Here is a 23,185-nt window from a genome sequence, read left to right as displayed (position 1 = left end):
TGATGTGTTTTAGCATATTTTCCGTGTTTAGCCGTTGTCGGTACCAATTTATATCGGTACCAATTTCATTTATTTGATATTTTCTCATTCGACTTAGTTGCATCTAGTGACTTAGTCGCATCATATATATATATATATATATATATATATATATATATATATATATATATATATATATATATATATATATATATATATATATATATATATATATATATATATATATATATATATATATATATATATATAATTAAATTTTATTTATTTATCCATATCTTTTTCTAAGCTCAAATAAATATCTACAATGTGATTTTTAGATTTTTTTTTTTTTTTAAATAAAATAGGCACAATGGATTTCAATATTGGAATTGAGGAAGCAATCCCACATTCATCCGATGATGAAAGTTATTCCAGACACAGTAGCAATTGTGAAGATCCACTCAATCATGGTTTGGATGGGGGAGGCAATTCAGTTGGTTTTGATATGAAAAGTATTAATGAAGATGTGGTCCGGCAACTCATATTCGAGAGTATTGATGATGCTGAAATTTTTTACTCATCATACGCCAACTCAGCTGGTTTTGGAATTCGAAAACAAAGTGTGAAACGTAACTCCGCGGACCTTGTAAAGTATAGGGAGTGGGTTTGTACACGTGAGGGGTTTCGCAGACGGCCAAAAGATGATAATAATAGAAAACGAGAGGCGAAAGCTCTTACTAGATGTGGTTGCAAAGCTGGCTTACGTGTAGCACATGATCGTTTTTCAGGACATTATATTGTGACGGATTTTGAATCTCAACATAATCATGATTTGCAAGGTTTCAAGAAGAGGTACATAATTTAATTGATTCCTTTGGTTATAAATTTTTTGTCTCAAACTCATGCAATTATGGACTCAAATTTATTAGGTAATTTTGTGTACAGGTACATTTCAATGCCCGATAAATCCATGCTGAGTTTGATGACAGATTTCGGATTTAGGCCATGTTTGGTTATGGATTTGTTGAAGCAACTTGCCGGAGGCGCTGACAAAATATCTTTTACAAAGAAAGATGGCTATAATTGGTTGAACAAGGTACGACAAGAAAGAATACAAGGAGGCGATATCAACACATTACTAGCCTTATTTGAGAGTATGAAAGTAAAAGACGGCGATTTTTTCTACAAATACGAGAGAGATGAAGAATGTGCGCTTTCAAGGATTTTTTGGTGTGATGGAGCTTCAAGAGCCGAATATGAACTTTTTGGGGATGTTTTAATTTTTGACAGCACGTACAAGACAAATAAATACTTGTATCCTCTCGTTATTTTTTCTGGAGTCAACAATCATGGTTCAACATGCATTTTTGGAGCATCTTTCTTGAGGAATGAGACAATTTATTCGTATCAATGGTTGTTGGAAGCACTTCTTGAAGCGACGAACGGCAAAGTTCCTAAGTCTGTTCTGACAGATCAAGATTCATCTATGGTAGCTGCTATTCTTTCAAAGTTTATATGCAAAATAAAAGATACAAAATATACAGATGTAGTTACAAAATAAAAGATACAATATATACAGATGTAGTTACAAAATATATGCAACAAAATGGAAGATGCAATAACATATGCAACTACGATTTGATCTATTAACGTTGGATTTGTTAAACTATATTGTAACATCTGATAGTCAATAATAAATTTAAGATCTTCTTAGAAGTAACTTAACGGCAATATTCAATGATGTGGAGTTGCAGGGAAAGAAAGATTGGGATGAATTAGTTTTGGTAGATTCCAAGGATATTCAATCAGCAGGTGGTCTCGAAAAAGATGTTCAAAAGGGTGGTTCATCGGCGGCATTTAATAACAATAAGCCCTATCTGAGTTCAGCAGCATCACCTCTACCAGGTCTTGCTGAGCTGTCGCAGCTTGATTGGGGACATTGGTTTACTCTGAGGGATCTTCAAAGTGCAACAAACAACTTCTCAAAGGATAATGTTATTGGAGAGGGCGGCTATAGAATTGTTTATCGTGGCCAACTCGTAAATGGTACAATTGTGGCTGTTAAAAGGCTCCTAAATAACTTGTAAGCTAACTACCTTAACGATGATAATTAAATTGAGTTATTTTTCATTATTGTAACTCTGTTTTTATTTATGTAATGCAGAGGTCAGGCAGACAAGGAATTTAGGGTGGACGTAGAGGCTATTGGTCATGTGCGGCATAAAAACTTGGTTCGACTTCTGGGCTATTGTGTTGAAGGCACCCACAGGTAATGAGCATGTAAAACACATTCATCGATTCCATGTATATATATATATATATATATATATATATATATATATATATATATATATATATAAGGCCGTTCAGTCGGTGGACTTGATGATGATGATGATGGATAAGATGAAATTCAGGGTGTTGGTGTATGAGTATGTAAACAATGGAAATCTGGAGCAATGGCTCCATGGAGGAGATCAAATGTTCCTAACATGGGAGGCCGTACGAAGATTCTGCTTGGAACTGCCAAGGCGTGAGTGAACAATTGTTGGACGCAAATATGGAGATGAGGCCATCCACATCTGCCTTAAAAGAGCTCTTTTGACAGCACTAAGGTGCGTCGACCCAAACTCTCAACAGAGACCTACTATGACCCAAGTTGTCCGAATGCTCGACTCTCATGAATATCCATTAATACCAAGACAACCTCGTACAAGACACTGATTATACAGTAATAACATTGTATACAACTAGTAATATACAATGTTTCATCCAATATTCCTCACAATCAAATCAAAGTACTTTTACAAGAATCAACGAAACAACCAGGCCCACAAAAGAATGCTATTTGTAATCTACATTCAATAGTTTTTCGTACTTTGTTCCCCTACTACACTTGAAACAGGTCTTGATAAACTTATCAATAGCTCAAGATTTGGTAGGCATTCAAAACTCTCAATACCATCAAAAGATAAACAACAACAACAATAATAATAATAATAATAATAATAATAATAATAATAATAATAATAATAATAATAATAATAATAATAATAATAATAATAATAATAATAATAATAATAATAATAATAATAATAATAATAATAATAATAATAATAATAATAATAATAATAATAATAATAATAATAATAATAATAATAATAATAATAATAATAATAATAATAATAATAATAATAATAATAATAATAATAATAATAATAATAATAATAATAATAATAATAATAATAATAATAATAATAATAATAATAATAATAATAATAATAATAATAATAATAATAATAATAATAATAATAATAATAATAATAATAATAATAATAATAATAATAATAATAATAATAATAATAATAATAATAATAATAATAATAATAATAATAATAATAATAATAATAATAATAATAATAATAATAATAATAATAATAATAATAATAATAATAATAATAATAATAATAATAATAATAATAATAATAATAATAATAATAATAATAATAATAATAATAATAATAATAATAATAATAATAATAATAAATAACAGCCACTTTCGTCTTGTAGCACTGATAACAAATTTATTGTTTCAATAGTTTGGTGTTTAAGTAGTAGGAGATCCAGATCGAGTAGTCAAGAGAGGCTGGAGAGCTTTTACTACAATGCTCATGTTTGGCCTAAAATCAGCTTCATATTGCACACATAATGCAGCAACTGCAGCCATCTGTTTTTACCAATCAATAATCCATTAGTTATCCGAACACAAATTCAGTTTATTAAATGTTTTAGACCGCAAAAGCACACTCAGTAATTACCTTTGCAACAGCCTTAGGAGGGTATTCTCCATTCAGTCTACCATCCACGCACTGCTTTACCTTGTCTTCGCTTAACTTTGGTGTTGCCTGATTCAATTTTGCCCATTAATCAATCAGTCAACTCACCGTTCAGATAATTCTTCAGTTCATGGACAACATCTGCATTCTTCACGAAAGAAACGGCATAAAAGTCGACTTTGTTGTCCACTCCAAATTTGATATCGTCCCAATCTTTTTCTGTTATAATTAATTCAGTGTCAAAAGGTCATCTTAATTATTTGTCATCGAATGAAAGAAAGAAAAAAGGAAATAAATAATTTTCATTCAGTTTGAAGCGAAAGTGACAAGTACGCATATAAATACTTAGTTATTTGAACATGAGAAGAATATTTTGCTGAAGTAAGAAGTATCCTTGCTGATCTAACCAGTGATAGATGGAAGTGTAGCGCTTTTTCCTCGAACATTAAGATGTCGTCGAGATTTAAGCTCCCCACCATCTACAACTTCACATTTCACTGAATCTGCAGTCTTGGATATTACCACTAACGACATCATACCACCTGCAATAACAAGCAGTAGTAAACTATCATCGGAAAAATAAAGTATCATCATAAACACAATTAACAACAAACACAATTAAATGAATTTTTTTAATATTATACCATCAACAAGAATCATGTCCCCTACTTCGACATCATTGACGAAATCGTCATAGTTTACACTGACACGGTCCGCTGTGCCAACTCCTCGTTGAATTGTGAAAGTAAACTCCTGACCAGGTGTCAGTTCGATTGGTTGAGTTAAATCGCCACTTCTAACCTCAGGACCCTGTCATTAGAAGCAAGCCAATCAAGACAGTGTTGCCGAAAACGAACAATTGATGCACGAATCAAAATAAGCAGACTTGCCTTGGTATCAAGCATGATTGCAATAACGTTGTCTTTCGATTGAGCATTATATTCCTTAACCAAATCGATGACTTTCTGGTGAGATTTATGATCTCCATGGGACATATTGAGACGAGCAACGTTCATCCCAGCCTCTGCCATCTTCCATATCATTTCCTTTGTGTCGGTTGATGGACCAATGGTGCAAACGATCTTCGTCTTTCGTCTCGCTGTAGGCTTAGACCACACGCCAACCGATGAATCGCCTTGTTGTTACAATATATATATATATATATATATATATATATATATATATATATATATATATATATATATATATATATATATATATATATATATATATATATATATATATATATATATATATATATATGCCCTTGCTTGATGGATGAAATAATGTAATAGGAAAATGGCATAATACCCATGTTACAAGACTCTGTTGTCCCCTAGGCAGTGTATGATCAATTTACGGCCCGTCAATAGTATATTTCTATGGAGAAAACAATGTATACAATGAACGAAAGTATATTCCATTAATACTATATACAACAGAAATTGATCAAATTGTAGTTCAAACTAGAGTTTCAAAGGAACTCCAATTCATTAGTCATAAGAATATTATACCCCATAAATCGAGCTCTAGATCCCCAGCTTAGAAATCGTCCCAATCCTCAAAAGTAAACAAAGTCTACGAAATTCCAAATGCATACATCAACTACAGATACGGAATTCCAGTTCCAGACTTTCAATTCAAACAACAATAACTAAAATAACCAGAAGTCTAAAATTGTGAAAGCACACTTTTTATCAACAAAAAAAAAACCACCTATATAGAGCTCTGAATCTTTTTGCATTAATTTTTACCATTTTAGAGTTCCATTAATCTACAAAGAAAGCAATTTACTGTGAAAACAAAAGAAATAAATATTTAACAAGAATTTCAGTGATACCTTTGCGGAAGTCTTCGATTTCTCCGGTAGTGATTCGAAGAGACGATTCACAATAAAAAGTACGAAATCTAAATGTATATCGTTTTTCAATCGGTTATGAATCCCGAGCCGCATTGAATAACCCAATAATTCCATCTATCATCCACCAATCCGAACCAGTCTCTTGGCCATCGGAGAAGATTGAGAGTCGGGGATGAACACTTACAGTAATTTTCTCGAAGAATTTTCTCGAAACGATGAAGATTGACAGAGCCGGTCCTAGCATTTTCGGGGCCCTAAGCGAACTTAAAAAATGTTGCACTCGTTTATGTTAATATTATTGAACTTTTTTTCACTATAGATACTTTTTTTTTACAAATGTCTCATTAATTTCTCAATAAAAAAAACTATTTAAACATTACTCTTCTAGCATTATTTGATGCAAAATCACTAAGTACACTTGTGTAATCAATCTTCACATTTCTTTTTTCTTATTTCAAACTTTACATATATGTATATATTTATATATTGATTTTTTTTTTGGGGGCCCCACATGGAAGTGGGGCCCTAAGCAATTGCATCCGCCGCTTCCCTCCAAGACCGGCTCTGAAGATTGAGAGTCGGGGCAAACGATGAACCAGTCTCTTGGCCACCAGTAATTTTCTCGAAGGATTGTATTGGATAAGAAATGTTAATTGGTAATTAGGGCTGAGATTTGACTTTTGAGGAAAAAGATTAACAGCTTTTACGTTTTAATATATTATTGATTTTTTTAATTCTCTAGTTTAATTGTGTAATGGTAATATAGTAATTTTACATAAAGTACGATGGAGTACGATGAAGTACGATATGTGTACGATCTAATTTTACTAGGTTCGTACTAAAATTAATAAATACCTAGGTTCGTACTGAGTCATACTTGGATCGTACTTCAAATCAACGGTTATAATTATTTATTTAATATTTTCAACGCACCAGATTTATTCGTTTGGGTCCGAGTAGTACAGACCCTCTCGGACCCTAGACAACCCCAACTTATTTGGGGTTGTCTAGGGTCCGAGAGGGATTGTACTTCTCGGACCTAAACGATTGAATCTGGTGCGTTAAAAATATTTTGTAAATAATTAAGATCATTGATTTTAAGTACGACCTAGTACGAGTCAGTACCACCCTAACAATTCATAAATTAAAGTACGAACCTAGTAAAAATAGATTGTACTCGCATCGTACACACATCGTACTTTGTTTAAATTACTCTATTAACCTTTAAATAAATAATCAAATCATAATATTCTAAAAAATAAAAAAATCATTAATTGGGTCGTGAAATAAAACAAAATTAGTTCCAAAAACTTCTTCCCAAAAATCAAAATTCCATCTTCCCCAAAATAATTCGTCGATTCAACCCGGTGCGAGGCAGCCCAGCCTCACCGTCGTCGGGTTTCCACCCTCCACACATAGACGTCGCCCGTCCTGTGTTTATCGCCAACCCAGCCCAACCTCACCCTCGTCATAAAGTGAGTATTCGATTGTATTGGTGGTTGAGAAAATTATTGAGTTTCGCCTTGGACATGTTTGTATCTTTCATATAGTATGTGCTTTGGAAGTTTTTCGAGTAGTACTACTTGATCTTGATTAAAAAAAAAAAGAAAAAAAAAAAAGAGGAGCTAAAGTTAAACTACCATTATCATTTATGAATGGTTGGACTTGATTTTGCTATTTTAAAACGAGACGCTCAATGTTGAAACATGCAATCTTTTTCTGCCAAACATGATTTTTGGTGGTTCAGAGGTCACAACAAAGAAAAGAAAAAATTATCAGCCTTTTTTTTTTTTGCTTGAGTGTTGCTGGAATTTACACTTTGCAACTGTGTGTTTTTTCTTTTATTTTGTGGCTTGTGAGTATTCTTTTTCTTTTTTGGATTATCAATTGAACATGTACTTCTTCTTTCTTTTAAGTGAAAAAATATGGGGCTTATCAATGGGTCTTCTTCGCATTTCTCGTTTAACTGTCACTTATACGGCATCTGAATTTATTGTTCAACGTCAGTGAAGAAAACTCGGAGCATTTAAGTAATAGATTTTGGATTATCTGGTTTCGTAAAACTAGGTATAAATTGCTGCTAAATTTCATTGGCTTGAGTAGCTATATATATTTATACGAATATAATAATGATATTGGCTTTAATTTTTTACAGATGAAAGGCTTAACGACATTGTTAGCACTACTTATTACGTATTACACACTTTATTTGAGTTTTGTAAGAAGATGAATGGTGGCGATTTTCATAGGAAAGTTTGATGGTCAATGAGTTTTGGGGATATCTCCGTAACCTTGAGCACTGTGGGTGGTACAACATCAAGTATAATACAAATGTTTATCCGGTTCAAACAGATTCATTTACTTCTAAGTTGTTGGACCTGGAGTTTACTTGTCTCTCCTCTTAGTAAACCTTCATCAAAGAAGACTAATTAAGCAGACTTTCTGCTCTCTCGTTTTTTTTTTCTGATCTCAATCACTACTTTCAAACAACAACAACAAAGAAAGAAAACAATGATCCAATAACCAATATAGCTCAACTTGATGTTATGGTCTACACATGTTGTGGTGGTTGTCTGCGTGCATTAAGCTTCACAAAAATTTCTCTCAAATCCTCTTCCTCATAATCCCTGTATGCACAGCATTGAAGAAGATAAATAAATCAATTTCAGGTCTTCAGAAGTAATATTCATACACATAACTCCAGTTTAATACTCGTCTCGATTCGACTATCTGCTCCAACGCCATATCAAAAAATACAGTTTAAAATCGGGTACTTTCTGCACACGAAATAAAATTATTGTATTACAAAGCATAGCTAAATTATTCAATAAACAAATATTTAATAGATCAACATAAACACCTGCGCCACAAGCCAAATAGCTAAAATATGCTGTAAAATAAATCATTTAAAGGAGACTAAAGCGTAATAAATGGAAACCTCCAAGGAACACAGAAGCCAAATAGCCACAAGAATTGTCCATTTGTTCCATCAACAGAAACCTCGTACCATACTTCTCTGACTTCATTGCCGCCCCACAATTATAACTTAATCCTTCAATTTCAGCGGCAAGTAAAAAAAAACCCCGGAAATGACGGCATCTGAAAAGACTTGAAACTATGAAGAATTAGTTTTTGCCTGTATGAGCTATCCATCGATGATGAATGAGAAAAATATTCATGATTAGGGTTTACAGAACTGAAGAAGATGATAGAAGAGACGTACAATTAATTAGACAATTATTATAATAATTATATTTATTATGATACTATTGTTGAAACCAAATCGTAGTTATTAATTATTAATACTAAATTTAAGTTTTAATTCGAAGGGTATTTATGTAATTTTATTTATACCGCATATGTCGTACTTTTTTTTATGGGGTTCGTACTAATCATATGTGGCACATTTTTATTGGTTGATCTTCAATCGTTTAGGTCCGAGAAGTACAACCCCTCTCGGACCCTAGACAACCCCAACTTATTTTGTGATTCCCTCGTGTCATATTTAATATTAGAGTCACGCAGTACACGTAGAAGAAAAAAAAAACTTAGAATCACGCAATGTACATAAAAGTAGCGATATTTTAGTAAGTGTCTCCTGATTTAATCATTCACATTTATAAACCCGAAAGTGGTGGATCCTTGCATCGGCCCTACCGCCTTGCATCAAGGCCGGCCATATATATATATATATATATATATATATATATATATATATATATATATATATATATATATATATATATGCAACAGTTACAAGTCTATAAAATATGTGCTTTCAATTTTCGATTACATGCACTTCTGCACGTAAATGGTATTCATTTTGGTCAATGTCTCCTTATTTATTGAGTCCCTTGTCGGCAAAGTTAAAGTACATATTTATGATGATTTTGCTACAAGATTTCTTGATAAAATAAATACCATCTCATATAGAGCTGGCAACCTGCATCTTTAATTTGTAGAGTTGTCTTTTTTATTCTTTAATTTGTAGAGTTGGTCCTTCTTTACTATAGATAAAAATGTAAAATAATAATCACCAGTAAAAAAGTGGATTTTTACTATGATCATTAACCGTAGTAAAAGATACTAAATTTGTAGTGAAATATGACCATTAACCATAGCAAAACGTACGTAATAAATTCGGAGTAAGAAAGTTTTGCTACGAATTTACCCTGTAGCATATACGGGGTGACAAAAACTTTTCTACGGTAAATGACCGTAACAAATACTTTTTTGCTATAATAAATCCTGGCATTTACTACGACTTCAAGATTATCCCTAAAAGGTAGAGCAAAAAAATTCGTAGTAAAAAACCATTTTTCTAGTAATGAATTTAGTGAGTGGATGTAAGATAATTTAGTAAGTGCCTGCGGTCGTACCCACTCAAATGCAGTGGAGATCGAAGCCAGTTTTTCGCCAATTTTGAAAATCAAGCGAGCTAAAATAGAATGGGGGTTCGATGGCAATATCCCATAAATTGATTTTGGCGGTACTAATCGAAAATAACACAAAAATGTTTTGGTGGAACGATTAACTTGTTGATGAATATTTTTTTCGTGTTGAAAAGAATTCATTTATGTAAAATAGGTATATATTTAAGAAAAAAATTAGCTTTTCTATTAAAAAAATAAATAACTCTAATTTTAAATAACTATTCAGCAGCCTGATTTGATATCCCTCCTTGAAAAATTGATGATGTCCACTCAAGCATCATTCTGAAACATAGAGATATAATTGGAATAGATCAAGTTTAAGTGGTCTCTTGAAAAAAATCCAGACGATATTGAGAATAGTTGTAGCAAAGAAAATCTGTGTGAAGCTTGCAGTGAGAAAAAAATTAGAGCTAGAAAATAGACCGAAGAGAGAGTAAAAGAAGTTACGAAGATGCTTAAGCAGGTAAATCTGGGAATTCAATCGAGCTAATCCCCATAGAAGTCTTAGGACAAGAGAAAAAGGAGATGGATGTAGTTATTGCAGATATTCAAATTATGAATCTTATCTTTGTTCCTGATGTGGCTCTGAAGGCATCAATAGTAGTTGATGAGAAGGCGAATGTGTTTGAGGTGGAGGTTATACGCAGACTTAAATGGATGACGTTAACATATTGCTACTCTATCCATGTACTGGTTGCAAAGGATGTCGCAAAACCAATGGATTGGACATAACAGTCCCAACAACGCAATGTCAGGCTGAAGACTAAAAACTTATCATTTCTCGAGAGACAACCCGGGGATTTATAGTTTTTCGTATTTTTCAGTATTTTTTATTTTCTTAGAAGATAAATAAGCACGCAATGAAATAATTTAATTGTGTTTGAATTTTAAGGTTGAAACACACATTAAAGGACCAGATGGTCGTCCGAAAAAGTAAGGAAAAATGTAGGACAGTCGTCTGAACAAAACAAAAAGATAAGGATCCAAATTCATCAAACCCTAGTTCTTCAAGGAGTACAACATGAGGAAGGAAGTTTCGACTAATTAAGGTGTATTTTATCCTTCAACTTTGTCTAACCACATTGAGGGCAATGTGTATTTTTAAGTTTGGAGGTGGAAAATTACTTTTATGCTTTATATGTATTAGATTGCATGCTTTAGGATTTTTCTTTTTGGTGTTTTAGTATGTTTATTTCTTTTTTTTTTTTCTAAAATTAAAACATTTGCTTGAGTTTGAATGCATCGTTCGTTTGTGATGAAAATTGTCAATGTTTAATGATGAAATCACTTGATTTGTTTTAACAATGATTGAATTTTGATGAGCTTTCAATTCAAGGTAACTTAGGAGTAAGTTGTTGGTCACAATCATGGATTGTGTTTTGCTTTTGCTGAACTTTTTATGATTTTAAATGTGGAGGTTATTTATCTTATATCATATGATGTACACTTTTAGAATTCAGCTTAGGAATCTGCAAAGTGATGTAGCGAGTCATTGAGTGATTTGGGACATGATTTGGGCCTTCTTATAACTGTTTGAGCCTTTCAAGTCTTGGAGAAGCGGTATTCTTCATTTTAGCCATATTAAAGTAGGTAGAATAGATAGAGAATTCATAGAAAAGTCATTCCATGGAGTGTTGTTTAAAATTTTGTTACATTCTTCTTCTTCTAAAGAAAATAGAAGAAAAAGAAGAAGAAAAAGGAGAAGAAAACTAGAAGGGAAAAAGAGAAGATGAGTATCTTGATAAATATCCAAACAAAATAAAAATCGAACCATATCTCAAGAGCGTAGGTGGAGCTTTGAATTCGTAAGAATCGAGTATGGTAATAAGTCCTTATAGTTAAATAAATTGTTCAAAAAGCATAACCTCGAGTTTCGGCGAAAACACCTCGATTCAAGAAAATAGTATAAGAATCATATCAATATAACTCTTTATTCAAGAATGGAAAGATCAAAATGAGAAGAATAACCACTACTTCGCATGTTTCCTACCTTGCACAAAGAGCCCAACAATTGAAAGCCGAAAAGTCCGAAAGATTCTAATAGATCAATTATTCAATATTAGCATAGTAGAGGAATTTGGTGAGTCTTTGGAGTCAAACGTTATTATGCAAGTATACATTTCTTCGTTTTTAGATTACAAATATTAGATTCTTGAAGTGATAACAATTGTTTTATTGTTTTTGGCAATGGTAAGTAAGTAATTAAGTGTCTTCGAGTTTCGAGCTTGTAATTTTCTTAGAATGTTTATAACAATTGCAAGTTCTAATAAAGTTAAAGTTGTCCATTAATCTTTGTGATGAGATGCATCTATTGGATTTGTTGCTTTGCAAATTGCTAGTTTTTGCTTGAGGACAAACAGAACTCCAAGTTTGATGGTGTGTTGAGTGTAGGTTTTAAACTCAGTACGTTTTACTTTTACGTGAAGTTTTTTGTTTAGAGTCAATTAGATTTGTGGTTTAATTGTTAGATTTTGTGTTTTATAGGTGGAAATCGAGAATTAGATGTCCATGAAGGAAAAATGATCGAAAAATAAAGGAAAAAATGCATTTAAAGAAATAAAATCAAATTGGAAGAAGGAATCCCACAACAGCTTTGTCAAAGTCCACGCTTTCAAGCATATTTCTCTCACCCGAGATCCAAATAACCTGATTCCATTGACAATGGAAAGCTATCTCAAAAGGGGTACAACTCCTATCCCATGAAATGTTTAAAAAATAGCGGAAATTGAGTCTTGTTAGGCTTCCACTACTTCCTTATCAAGAAAAACCTAGAAAAAGTAACAAGTTTGTACACCATAAGCACAAATTTGACACCACAAAATGAGATGACGTACAAAATCTTAAAGTATAGAAGCTTATTTTCCTTCTCCAGACCCTCAACTTGTAACTGTAAGGCTTTTTTCAAATCATCTCCTCATCATTTGAGCTATCATTACCTATAAGAATAGACGAGTGTAAATGTTGAGACAATGATTGATCATACTTGAGATATGTCCAAATAAATTTCTTGACGGACTGACCGATCATGTTGGTTCCACATGTGATTGGTTCTTTAATTGTCTCCGCTAGGATAGTAGACTAAAAGATTAATAAATTCTATCACTAATAAAAAAATGATAGTAGCATAACATTAAAGTATCGGAAAAAAATGTAGCACAATATTTAAGTAGTCTATCACTAGTAGAAAAACGACTTTTGACTACGACCATTAACATTAGCAAAATGTACCAAATTCGTAATAAAAAGACTTTTGTTACGCATTTGCTATAAATTTGCCCTGTAGCATATATGGGCGTGACAAAAACTTTACTAACTTTACTACGGTAAATGGTCGTAGCAAATATATTTTTGCTACGATAAATCCTAGCATTTACTACATTTTCAATATTGTCTCGGAGTAACATGTACATTTTATTACGACTTCTGACTGTAGAAAAAAAATTTCGAAGTAAAAAGTCATTTTCTACTAGTGTATCTTGATTACAGTAAACAGAGTTTTTTTTATAATTATTGTTTTTAACTTATCATGCTAGCACACCCACACCCGGCATGTGTCGAATAAGGCAAAGCGAAATAATTGTTTCATCAATGTATTAAAATGAAACTATACTTCTTGATCACAGAATCACAGTAAATATGAAATAGATTGTCTTACAAGAATACATAGTGAAAGACCACAACCACAAGTTGACTTATTTGTCCCCTACTCTAACATGATGTGTATCCCATTCCTGCTCATCTTTGGTCCAACATTTTTCATGTTTTTCATATACAACTCCTTGTTTGCTAGTTGTCATTGGTCTTGTCTATTCGGTTATAACAGTCCTCCTAGAATCCTCATCCATGGATCAATATTTTCTTCTTAGTTTTCCAATACGAATAGTTGTTGCCATCAAGTAGAGAAGGATATGCAGTCGAACCACCTTCCCTATGAGTACTCATTATCACAAGTAAAACAAATAAATTAAATTCCCAAAATTAAGCACTAATTAAATCTAGTGTTTGGCTCTTGACACCAATTGTTGATTTATTTGTATATGGACATCTTACAGTTTGCTGTAATAGACGAATTGTTGTATCATGTTTTATGTTACAACAAACATTTGTCTGCAGTTTATAAGTTTGTAAAGTAGATAAACGGCACACAATATTTAACGTGGTTCGGATACTAACATCCTACATCAACCAATGCATGTAAATAAGATTTTACTAGTTAAGTGTGTACAATAATTGGACTTAACAAAAACAATAAAGACTCTCTCTTTATGGATTTTGTCGTTCTTCTACATCACTTGTACTTCTTGTTCTTCACAGCAAACCCTAGATCCACACTATTGGATTTGAAATCCCTTCAGACGGTTGATCAACATCTTCCGAGATCCTTTAGTCACTTCTTTCGAAATGCCAGTATTCTTTTGACTGGTCTAAGAAGTATGGATTTGTTGCTACAGTTACAACGCTAGAACATAACAAATCCACAGAACGATGAAGCATTTAACTAATATTTATTTTGTTGAGTCAAAAGTGTGAGAGCTCATCTGAGGTTGAGGGGCTTCTTGTATGCACTAAAATCACAATATTAAACCTAGCTTAATCCCTAAGAAATCAACCCCAAGGAATTAGAATCCTTCATTATTTTTACAACCTGAATTATAAGGGTGAGCAAGATGGACTCGTCAACCCGTTGAACCCGTTGAACACATTAAAAATCGTCTTGATGGAACCGGACGGATAAATCCATCAGTAGGATTGGATCCTGAAATAGAGAAGATCCACGGTTTCGGGTCTAAGACAGGTTCATATTTTTTTCTGCTACCCGTTAAACCTGTCCCGCGCCATCATACAAAACGACGTCGTTTTGTTTATATAATGTAGTATAATAGCTTAGTAATATGTAATACATAAATAAAGTATCTCGTCTAGATGGAATGCATAAAAGCCTACACTATTATTATGGAATTAATTCCTACAAAGATTAGGAAAATATCTAAGAAAATGTTGAGAAACGGCAAAGATATAAAAGATACATATACAACAGTCAACACACGTCAACGGATGTCGATTTATTCATGTTATTCATGTCTGTTACATTTAGAATTTTACGCGTGGTGATTCATTTTAATTGCTATAGAATTTTGCATAAAACACATAAATTATGAAGAAAAAATAATACATGAAGGTGGATTTTAATTCTTACTATGGACACACTTTCGACTCCCCGATGGAAAACCCATTGAAGACCCACTAGTTATGCTTTTTAAAATCAATAACCGTTGTTTTTTTACGAGACGAAGGTGGATTTTACTTGAACTCGTGGGTTTATGACCCGTGTATACGTCAACTAAATTAGATAAGGAAGAATCTTTACAATATATTTCGCAATCTAATATAATTACAAGGATCTAAATAAAGTCGTAACTATACATGGGCTTATTCTGAGAAGGTCCCTGACCACCAACCTTTATTAAGCTAAGTTCATGTGTTTTATCTCTTTCGCCAATAAGATCACCCATTTAACTTGTAATATAAACAAAAGCAAACTTAATGTATGAAAAAATTACCCCAACCCTTTAAATCCAATTCCTAATTGTATCCCTAATATAATTTCAATTTCATCAATTTTAACAATAAAAATCCGATTTTTGACTTTTTTTTTTCTGAAATTCTTTTGTCCGCCGCCGGAGACCGGCGTTCGCTTTTTCTTTCTTTTTATGTTTATTTCTAGCACTGCTGACCAGCGGTCAACGCATGTCTCCGGCGGCGTTGACTTTTTCATTTTTTTTATTTTTGAATTTTTTTTTGCTGCTTCTTTTTTGCCGCATGTCGCTGTTGTAGACAATAATATTTCTGTGGTTGACAATAAAATTATTGTAAACACAATAATATTATTGTTAACCACATCAATATTCTTTATTTAGACAACGTAATGATATTACTGTATTACAGAATAATTAGTTGTGTAACATAGTAATTTTGTTGTGTTAATATTTCTTTGTTAACCACGGTAATGTTACTGTTTTTACCGGACGCTAAAAAATGTACTGGTAAAAAAATAAAGAGAAAATAAAAAAAATACAAAAAGTCAACGTCGTTGACCGGCCGTCAATGCCGGAGACCGGCAAGGAAAAAGCAGGATAAAAAAAATAATCAACGCCGGAGATCGGCGGTCAACGGTGACGACAGGCAAAATTGTACTCAAAATTGAATAATTTATGAAATTTTGGTCAAATTGAGGTTAAATTGAATTAAATGATAAAATTGGAGCATATTAAAATGTGATGCGACATTTCAACATTTTATATACATTTGAATAATACTAGAAAAGTGCACGTGCGTTGCACGTGTCGTATATAATATGTTGACGTCATGTTATGTGGCATTCTTAAGAACGGTGTGAGACAGATGCAAATTTGTTACACAAACAAGATATAGAAGAGATTTTATGTAAAGTTGTCGAGCAATATTAGTTAAAATAAAGAAATATAGTTTTATTCATAATTTTGTGAATAGTCTGCTTTTCTAAATGGGCGTTAGATTTCATTGAAAATTCATTGCCCCACATGTATCATGAAAATGTAAGTAATGTATAACTAATTCATTGTATATCCCTTCATAACTTAATAAAAAAAATTAGTCCTTATAATTACAAATTTGGCATAAATTATATAATGTTGTTGTTTGTTAATCGTTATGAAAAATTAAGATTAATCAAGTGTAGCATAGAAGAAAGTAAAAAATCATCCTTAATTTTAAGAAAATGTGTAAAATACAATTTGCACCCTTGTAGTATCGAGAAGGTCGCATTCACTCCCCTGAAGTATTAAAAACTAAAAAAATCTCCCTATTTTTGACAGCCATTATACCATATTAAATTGTACCATATTTTTTGCCCCTAAATTATACCATATGTAACACTTACCTCATTAAAGTACTATTTCTAACACTTACCCCCTCAACCATCATTTAATTTACTGATAAAAAAACAACATTTAATTTGTATATGAAATTTTAATAGCTTCAAATTTTATCTTTTATTGGATGGAATAACTAAAAAGAATAATTAAATTATATTATTAAAATATATATTAACAAAATGTCATATCTTAATATTTAAAAATATTATCTTGTGTTGGGTACAAATTCAATAACATAACATCTAATTGTTTTTGTAACAAATAAAATTTTAAAAACACTAAGAATAAAGTTATTGAACAAACTTAAGTATTTTAATTTATTTTAAGTCATTAATTTCTAAAAATATATTTTCATTCATTATTATACAATATATATTATTATCAATATTTTTTCAATAATTTAATATTAGTTACTTTTAAATTCTATATGATCCAATAATTATTATATTGTTGTGCTATTCATTATACCAAAAAAATATACATTGTTACAGTTTCAAATATTGCATCGACTTTTCAATTGATATTTTTGATAAATTTTGTGAATTATTTTTCAATTATTCCATCCAACCAAAGTGGAAATATATTAAGATTATTATTATTTTTTAAAACTTAAGATGTAGAATAATTGATGCAAAATAATCAATATGTTAATCTTAAGCAACAGCTTTCAAGTGCTCAAGTGTGTAGAGACAAAAAAAAAATTGGTTGCCGATCGCCTTGCGGCATGGGCGCATAATCACTAACACCTTCAATAATTATTTTCGGCAAACAACCTTCCTAGGTCAGTATGGATTGCATATCGATGTGATGTTCTTGGGATATAGAACTTTCGACCATAAGGAATATGGATCAATCTCAAAGTAGGAGAAGAGCGCCAAAATTGAATAATTTAAGGTGGTGGTGAGATATTTCAGCTATTGGCATTTCCAACCCCATATGGAGCCTTTTTTATATTTGAGTTACAATAATCAGCATAGGCATATTCTTTGAGTTATTTCTTTTCTTACCACTTTTGGGGCTTTTGTGTAATAGATTGTAATAGGTTTTTTTTTTTGTCCTTTTTATTCGTGATCTCTTCGGAGTACTGTTTTCCTTGTGTTAGGCCCACAATTTTTTTAACCAGACCCCCTTATACTTTCATTAGTATTTAATCTATACCTACTATAGAAGTATGAATAATTGATGATGGTTTCTTCCCTCGTTTGTGTGTCAAATATTACCATTTGGCCAATAACTTATTTAATGGATAATATGGTGAATATATATTACAATAACAATAACAAACTAAAAAACGCAACTACTATGATATAATATTAAATAATAATATTTATTTTACTTGTCCACTACCATTTTAATGATAATTATATTTTGCGTTAAAAAAAGTGGTGTGACATTCGTGATTATAATGATAAGATTTTCATGAAGAATGTTTTGGAGCTCGCCTCCTTCATGTTGTGCCGTATCTTCCCACAGATTGATAGTTATGAAGCAATAGCTGTGAGATAAATGATTGGTAGAGTTAGTACTTGTTCTTTTTTAAGAAACATATGGTAGTAATATTCATATATTTTATTTACTCTTTATCAATCATGGTTATTTCTCGGACATCTTTTTTGCCGCCCTTGAATGAAGTTATTCTCTTTGATTGTTTTACTTTGGGGAGTATACCATAAACATTTGTAAGAACAAATTATAACAAAATCAATCTCATACCAATAATCTAAGTAATCAATATGAAAAAAAATACAAATTGAATCTTTAGCGTGGACGTTGATATCGATATCTTTGAAGTCCATGAAACTAAAATTGAGATTGTCATCTGCAATTAGTGTTGGAGCCTCCTTCACAATGGTATTTTTTCTTAACACCATTTCAAAGTGTGGATGTACACTAAAATACGAAAGATTTCTATTCTTAACAACTGCGTTAGAGATTAAGTAAGACTTGTGCAGGGAGAAACAACCATCAAAATGTGGTAGGTCATCTTTAAATATTAAGACCCAAATACGATCACCCTGCAACTATTTTTAAGGTAAGTTGGTGGTCAACTGGTATATTTGTATATGTTGGAATTTTTAATGTTGCCTTACTCACCTGTTCTTCCATCATAATTATTTTTTTCATCTTTGTAATGAAGTCTGTCCCGCAGCTTATCTCACTCCCAACTCGTAGAGCCTTCAGTTTAAGCGTCCCACAGTTCTGTGTCACATGAAAGTCCCTTATGTGAAGCATAGAAGCAAGAGACATGGTTGGTTCATTTTCTGTATTGTAGGAAACAAATGTTATGTTGAAATTAACGTTTAAAGATGTAGCATAAAAAAATATGTAAAGGGAAGACATATTTGTAGGAAGTGTATTCTATCAATTTGCTTCCTAGGTATGTACGTACCTGATAAACAAAATTAAACTTATTGCCTACTTTTTGTGTTATATGGATATGTTCGGTATGATAATTGAATTATAGAGTGAATATATATGCATGGAGTAGAATTTGTAGACATATGCAGCTGTTACTAATTAAATGGAATTTATTTTGTAATTATAACCTCAATTTTTCTTAATGTCTGTTAAGCAATGACTTTTTGTATACCATTGTTTCTTCAACTTAATACTTGCTGGCAGTTTTTTTGGCATGTTACAAATAATGAGATGGAAAATAATTATTTATAAATAGTATATATTTATAAGTATTAATTAAATATTAATAGTCCATTACAAAATATTATATTATATTATATTATATAATTAAATAATTGGAATATACTATATTACCCTTGAAGATAGCTATTAGCCAATATGTAATTTTGTACACACAAAAAAAAAAAAAAAAACCTAACCAATTATTCAGTACATGAAATGTAATTTATTAAATGTAGTTTATTTTGTATTTATTAGTTTGCAATTTCTGTTTTAATTGAGGCCATTGATGTATGTAATGTGAAAAGTTAAAATGATTAAAGGTGTGTACAACGTGCCTTTTGAGAAATTAGTAAATAGGTGAAGGGTCTTTTATATTTTTATGTTATATGAGAATGTGATTGGATGCTCATTTTTCGTTCAAGAATGCTAGCAGATATAATTAATATTGCATTAATAATTATCCTAATTAATTGAGAGGGTAGTGGCAACAAAAATAAATATGTTTTTTTAATGTTATAATAATAGTTTTGGATTATTAGAAGTATGAATTGGTGTTATTGTAATGTATATCACCGTTCAAGAGCCCTAATGGCTAATAGTAACAGTTAATAAGTTGGTATTGCATTAATAGTTATCCTAATTATTATGTATTAATAACTTAATTGGTTAATGGGTAGGTAAAATAAATATATTTTTTTAATAATTATATTAATAGTAGTTATGGAATTTGTTTTTGGTATAGATATACATTATTGTTATTGTAATGTATATTTACCATATTATCCATCAAATAAGCTATTGGCCAAAGGGTAATATTGGACACACAAAAAAGGGAAGAAACCATCACCAATTATTCATACTTTTATAGTTAGTATAGATTTGTATTTTTTTGTAAAAGAGTTTTTTGTCTTGAACCATTTACGGATAAATACCACATTATAGGATTATTTGTAATGTGACCCAATGGTAAATGGTAATAGCCTCTCATAATATATTATCTAAACACCATCAAACCAGGGCTATAATTAATTTTCTAATAAAATACATGGAATGAATCAATAACAATCTTATACAGTTAGGCAACCGATTCTTCAAATCTTCAATCACCATCACCGTTGTAAACAGAAACCAACTTATCGATAATCGAATAAAATAATCTGTACTTTGTGTTACGTGCACTTCTGCACGTACATGGTATTTTATTTTGGTCAACGTCTCCTTATTTATTATATATGGGCAGATAGCATATATTTCTAAGAAATAGGAATTAAATGTACATCTGTCCAAATCAAAAACACGTTTGCAAATAAATCTATCTCCATATATTTTTTCTTCTAAAATGACCTCATGATATATTATATCAATTTCAATCATTAAATTTTAATTTTAATAATATTGCACATTGAACCCATATTTTCACCAGTCGCCGGGATTGATCGCCAGTCTCAAGCATTGACTTTTGATTTTTTTTTTCAAACTTAATTTTTTTTTCTTCTATTTTTGTTTAAACAACAACCAACATAGTAATATCACTTTCTCGGGCATTACTATTGCAGGCCAAAATATTAATATTAATATACACAAGTAATGTTACTGTCCGAGACAGTAATATTGCATGCCAGGACAATAATATTAATTAATACAGTGATATTACTATGTTAACAACAATATTATTTTCTCAAAAGAAAAACAACAAGAATATTACTGTCTCAAACACTAATTTTGCAGGCCAAGACAGTAATATTAATATAAACACACTAATATTATTGTGTTGTCCTTAATTAATATTAATATTATTGTCTCAGACAGTAATATTACTGTCTTGTCTTGCCCTGCAATATTACTGTCTCAAACAACAATATTAGTGTCTAGGATCGTAATATTTATATTAATTACTTAAAGCCAAGACATTAATATTAATATTGACACAATAATATTATTGCCTGAGACTGTAATATTGCAGCTCAAAACAACAATATATGACTGAAAAGATTTACAAAAATTCAAAAAATTAAAGTCAAAGCCGGAGACCGGTCGGAAAAAAAATTCCAGAAAAAAAAAGTCAAAGCCGGTGACCAGAAAAAAGTCAGTGACGGTCAAAATTTGTTAATTGGTAAAATGGGACTATATTAAGGTTTAAATCATGAAATTCAGTGCGAATTAGGGTTTCAAGGAGTTGAGAGTAATTTTTGTATGTATAATAGAGGTGCAAGCTTATAAACTCTATCATGACCTTGTGGATTCAACCCACCTGAATATATCCTTCCCTTTCATATTGATTTTCCCTCGAGCCTAGAACTTCTTTCTATTAGAAGTGAATTACTGGGCCTAGACAAAAAAACTGTGGATTTCCGATTCGCTGTATTACTGCGGATGCCTAGCCCTCTTTCTTTCGATTCAACTGAGACAAATTGCTCGTTGACAGCTTAGATCACCACGGCATCTTACCTTGCTCTTGTATTTCTTGCTACCGTTTTTAGATGCAAATAAGTATTGGATGGATGAATATATTTGAGAGAAAAAAAAATTAAATAGGATGTCCCTATTTTAATTAAGTACTTTTATCGTGGGTTATATATAACTGAAACTTTGAAAGTCCATTTGAGAATTACGTGGATATTTGTCGCGCGCGCAAACTTCAAGTCGATTTTATGATGATCTTGCTTAACTTGAGGAGATCCGTTGATATATTAAATACTAACACATCTAGAGCTGGCAACATGCATCTTTATTGTATAGTATTGTTTTTTATTCTTCCATTTATAGAGTTCGCCCTTTCTTTAGCTTTTAACTTATATCAAAAAAATAAAAAATAATAACTCTAATTTTATATAGTTAGTGATGAACATGTTAATGGCTGTGAGCCATATAGACTTGCTAAATAAAGTATTTCAACACAATAAACCAGAGACAAAGAAAATCAAGAGATTTAAGAACTAATTGAGAAAATATTACCGGTGCATTTGGATGGAAGAATTTGAAGGAGCGATTTCAAATCACATAATAACAAATCCCTCGAACTTGTTTGGATTGAGGGATTTGGAGCAGTGGCGGAGCCAGGATTTGTGGTCAGGGTGGGCTAAAATTTTACGAGGGTTCGAAGGTAGAGCCCCCAAATTTTTTTAAGAGTTTTTTCGAAAAATATAGAACAAAATAAATAGAAATTTTGTATATTTTAATTAAATTATATAAATTAAATTGTATATTGTCCAAAATATAATTATTGGAGCTTTAAATTACATTACAAATCTCTTGAGTGGGCTAATTAAATTGAATTATGATTAAAATAGTGTATAAAAAGGCTAACTAAATATAATTAGCATTAAAATATTGCATAAAAAAATAAATCAGGGTGGGCTTAACCCCACCCACAACTCCACATAGCTCCGCCACTGATTTGGGATGGATTTCAAATCCCTTACCCTCCTTTTTTAGTTGTTTTCTGAGCAATTGTAGTGGATTTCAAATGACTCTAAATTTGACTCATTTCAAATCCTTCCTCCAAATCGCTTCTCGGAATCAAAT

At 31.3% G+C, this 23,185-nt stretch overlaps 2 protein-coding genes and 1 pseudogene across 6 annotated transcripts; 1 reads left to right on the top strand and 2 right to left on the bottom strand.

Annotated features, from left to right (window-relative positions):
* Positions 1 to 348: 348 nt before the first annotated feature.
* Positions 349 to 2,751, top strand: LOC148769075 (protein FAR-RED IMPAIRED RESPONSE 1-like; annotated as a pseudogene). The gene is made up of 5 exons (XR_016031970.1): positions 349 to 831; positions 925 to 1,468; positions 1,734 to 2,062; positions 2,144 to 2,248; positions 2,394 to 2,751. The product of XR_016031970.1 is annotated as a protein FAR-RED IMPAIRED RESPONSE 1-like (transcript).
* A 110-nt stretch (positions 2,752 to 2,861) lies between these two features.
* Positions 2,862 to 5,893, bottom strand: LOC148769073 (protein CYTOSOLIC ABA RECEPTOR KINASE 1-like). Of its 4 annotated transcripts, XR_016032169.1 has the most exons (5): positions 5,653 to 5,893; positions 5,327 to 5,390; positions 5,124 to 5,192; positions 3,795 to 3,881; positions 3,495 to 3,703 (listed from the first exon to the last, which is right to left on the bottom strand). XR_016032169.1 is itself a non-coding variant. In XM_088820828.1 (4 exons), exons 1-3 carry the CDS (start codon positions 5,785 to 5,787, stop codon positions 3,584 to 3,586), a joined length of 342 nt encoding a protein of 113 aa, XP_088676954.1. In that variant the 5' UTR covers positions 5,788 to 5,893; the 3' UTR covers positions 2,862 to 2,955; positions 3,487 to 3,583. The 4 variants fall into 4 exon arrangements, 2 of the variants coding, with proteins under 2 accessions (XP_088676954.1, XP_088676955.1); XM_088820828.1 differs by lacking the exons at positions 5,124 to 5,192; positions 5,327 to 5,390 and adding an exon at positions 2,862 to 2,955 and having other exon boundaries at positions 3,487 to 3,703; XM_088820829.1 differs by lacking the exons at positions 5,124 to 5,192; positions 5,327 to 5,390 and adding an exon at positions 2,908 to 2,955 and having other exon boundaries at positions 3,505 to 3,703.
* On the bottom strand, positions 3,890 to 4,949 carry LOC148769074 (plastidial pyruvate kinase 2-like). The gene is made up of 4 exons (XM_088820826.1): positions 4,703 to 4,949; positions 4,457 to 4,622; positions 4,220 to 4,354; positions 3,890 to 4,031 (listed from the first exon to the last, which is right to left on the bottom strand). Exons 1-4 carry the CDS (start codon positions 4,853 to 4,855, stop codon positions 3,904 to 3,906), a joined length of 582 nt encoding a protein of 193 aa, XP_088676952.1. The 5' UTR covers positions 4,856 to 4,949; the 3' UTR covers positions 3,890 to 3,903.
* Positions 5,894 to 23,185: the final 17,292 nt, after the last annotated feature.

This window comes from Erythranthe guttata, chromosome 7 (genome assembly GCF_056151865.1).
Source record: "Erythranthe guttata isolate IM_541 chromosome 7, IM_541, whole genome shotgun sequence".
In the NCBI taxonomy this organism is placed as follows: domain Eukaryota; kingdom Viridiplantae; phylum Streptophyta; class Magnoliopsida; order Lamiales; family Phrymaceae; genus Erythranthe; species Erythranthe guttata.
The sequence above is the reverse complement of the archived record's forward strand: the minus strand, read 5'-3'. Positions and strand labels throughout refer to the sequence as shown.

Excerpts from the sequence above, each read along its gene's own strand:
- LOC148769073 (XM_088820828.1), bottom strand. The coding sequence starts at position 5,787 with ATGGAATTATTGGGTTATTCAATGCGGCTCGGGATTCATAACCGATTG. Across the intron at positions 3,882-5,652 it reads AATCGAAGACTTCCGCAAAG|GCAACACCAAAGTTAAGCGA; the intron begins GTATCACTGAAA and ends AAATTGAATCAG. Across the intron at positions 3,704-3,794 it reads CTCCTAAGGCTGTTGCAAAG|ATGGCTGCAGTTGCTGCATT; the intron begins GTAATTACTGAG and ends TGGTAAAAACAG.
- LOC148769074 (XM_088820826.1), bottom strand. The coding sequence starts at position 4,855 with ATGATATGGAAGATGGCAGAGGCTGGGATGAACGTTGCTCGTCTCAAT. Across the intron at positions 4,355-4,456 it reads GGACATGATTCTTGTTGATG|GTGGTATGATGTCGTTAGTG; the intron begins GTATAATATTAA and ends TTGTTATTGCAG. Across the intron at positions 4,032-4,219 it reads TACACTTCCATCTATCACTG|AAAAAGATTGGGACGATATC; the intron begins GTTAGATCAGCA and ends TAATTATAACAG.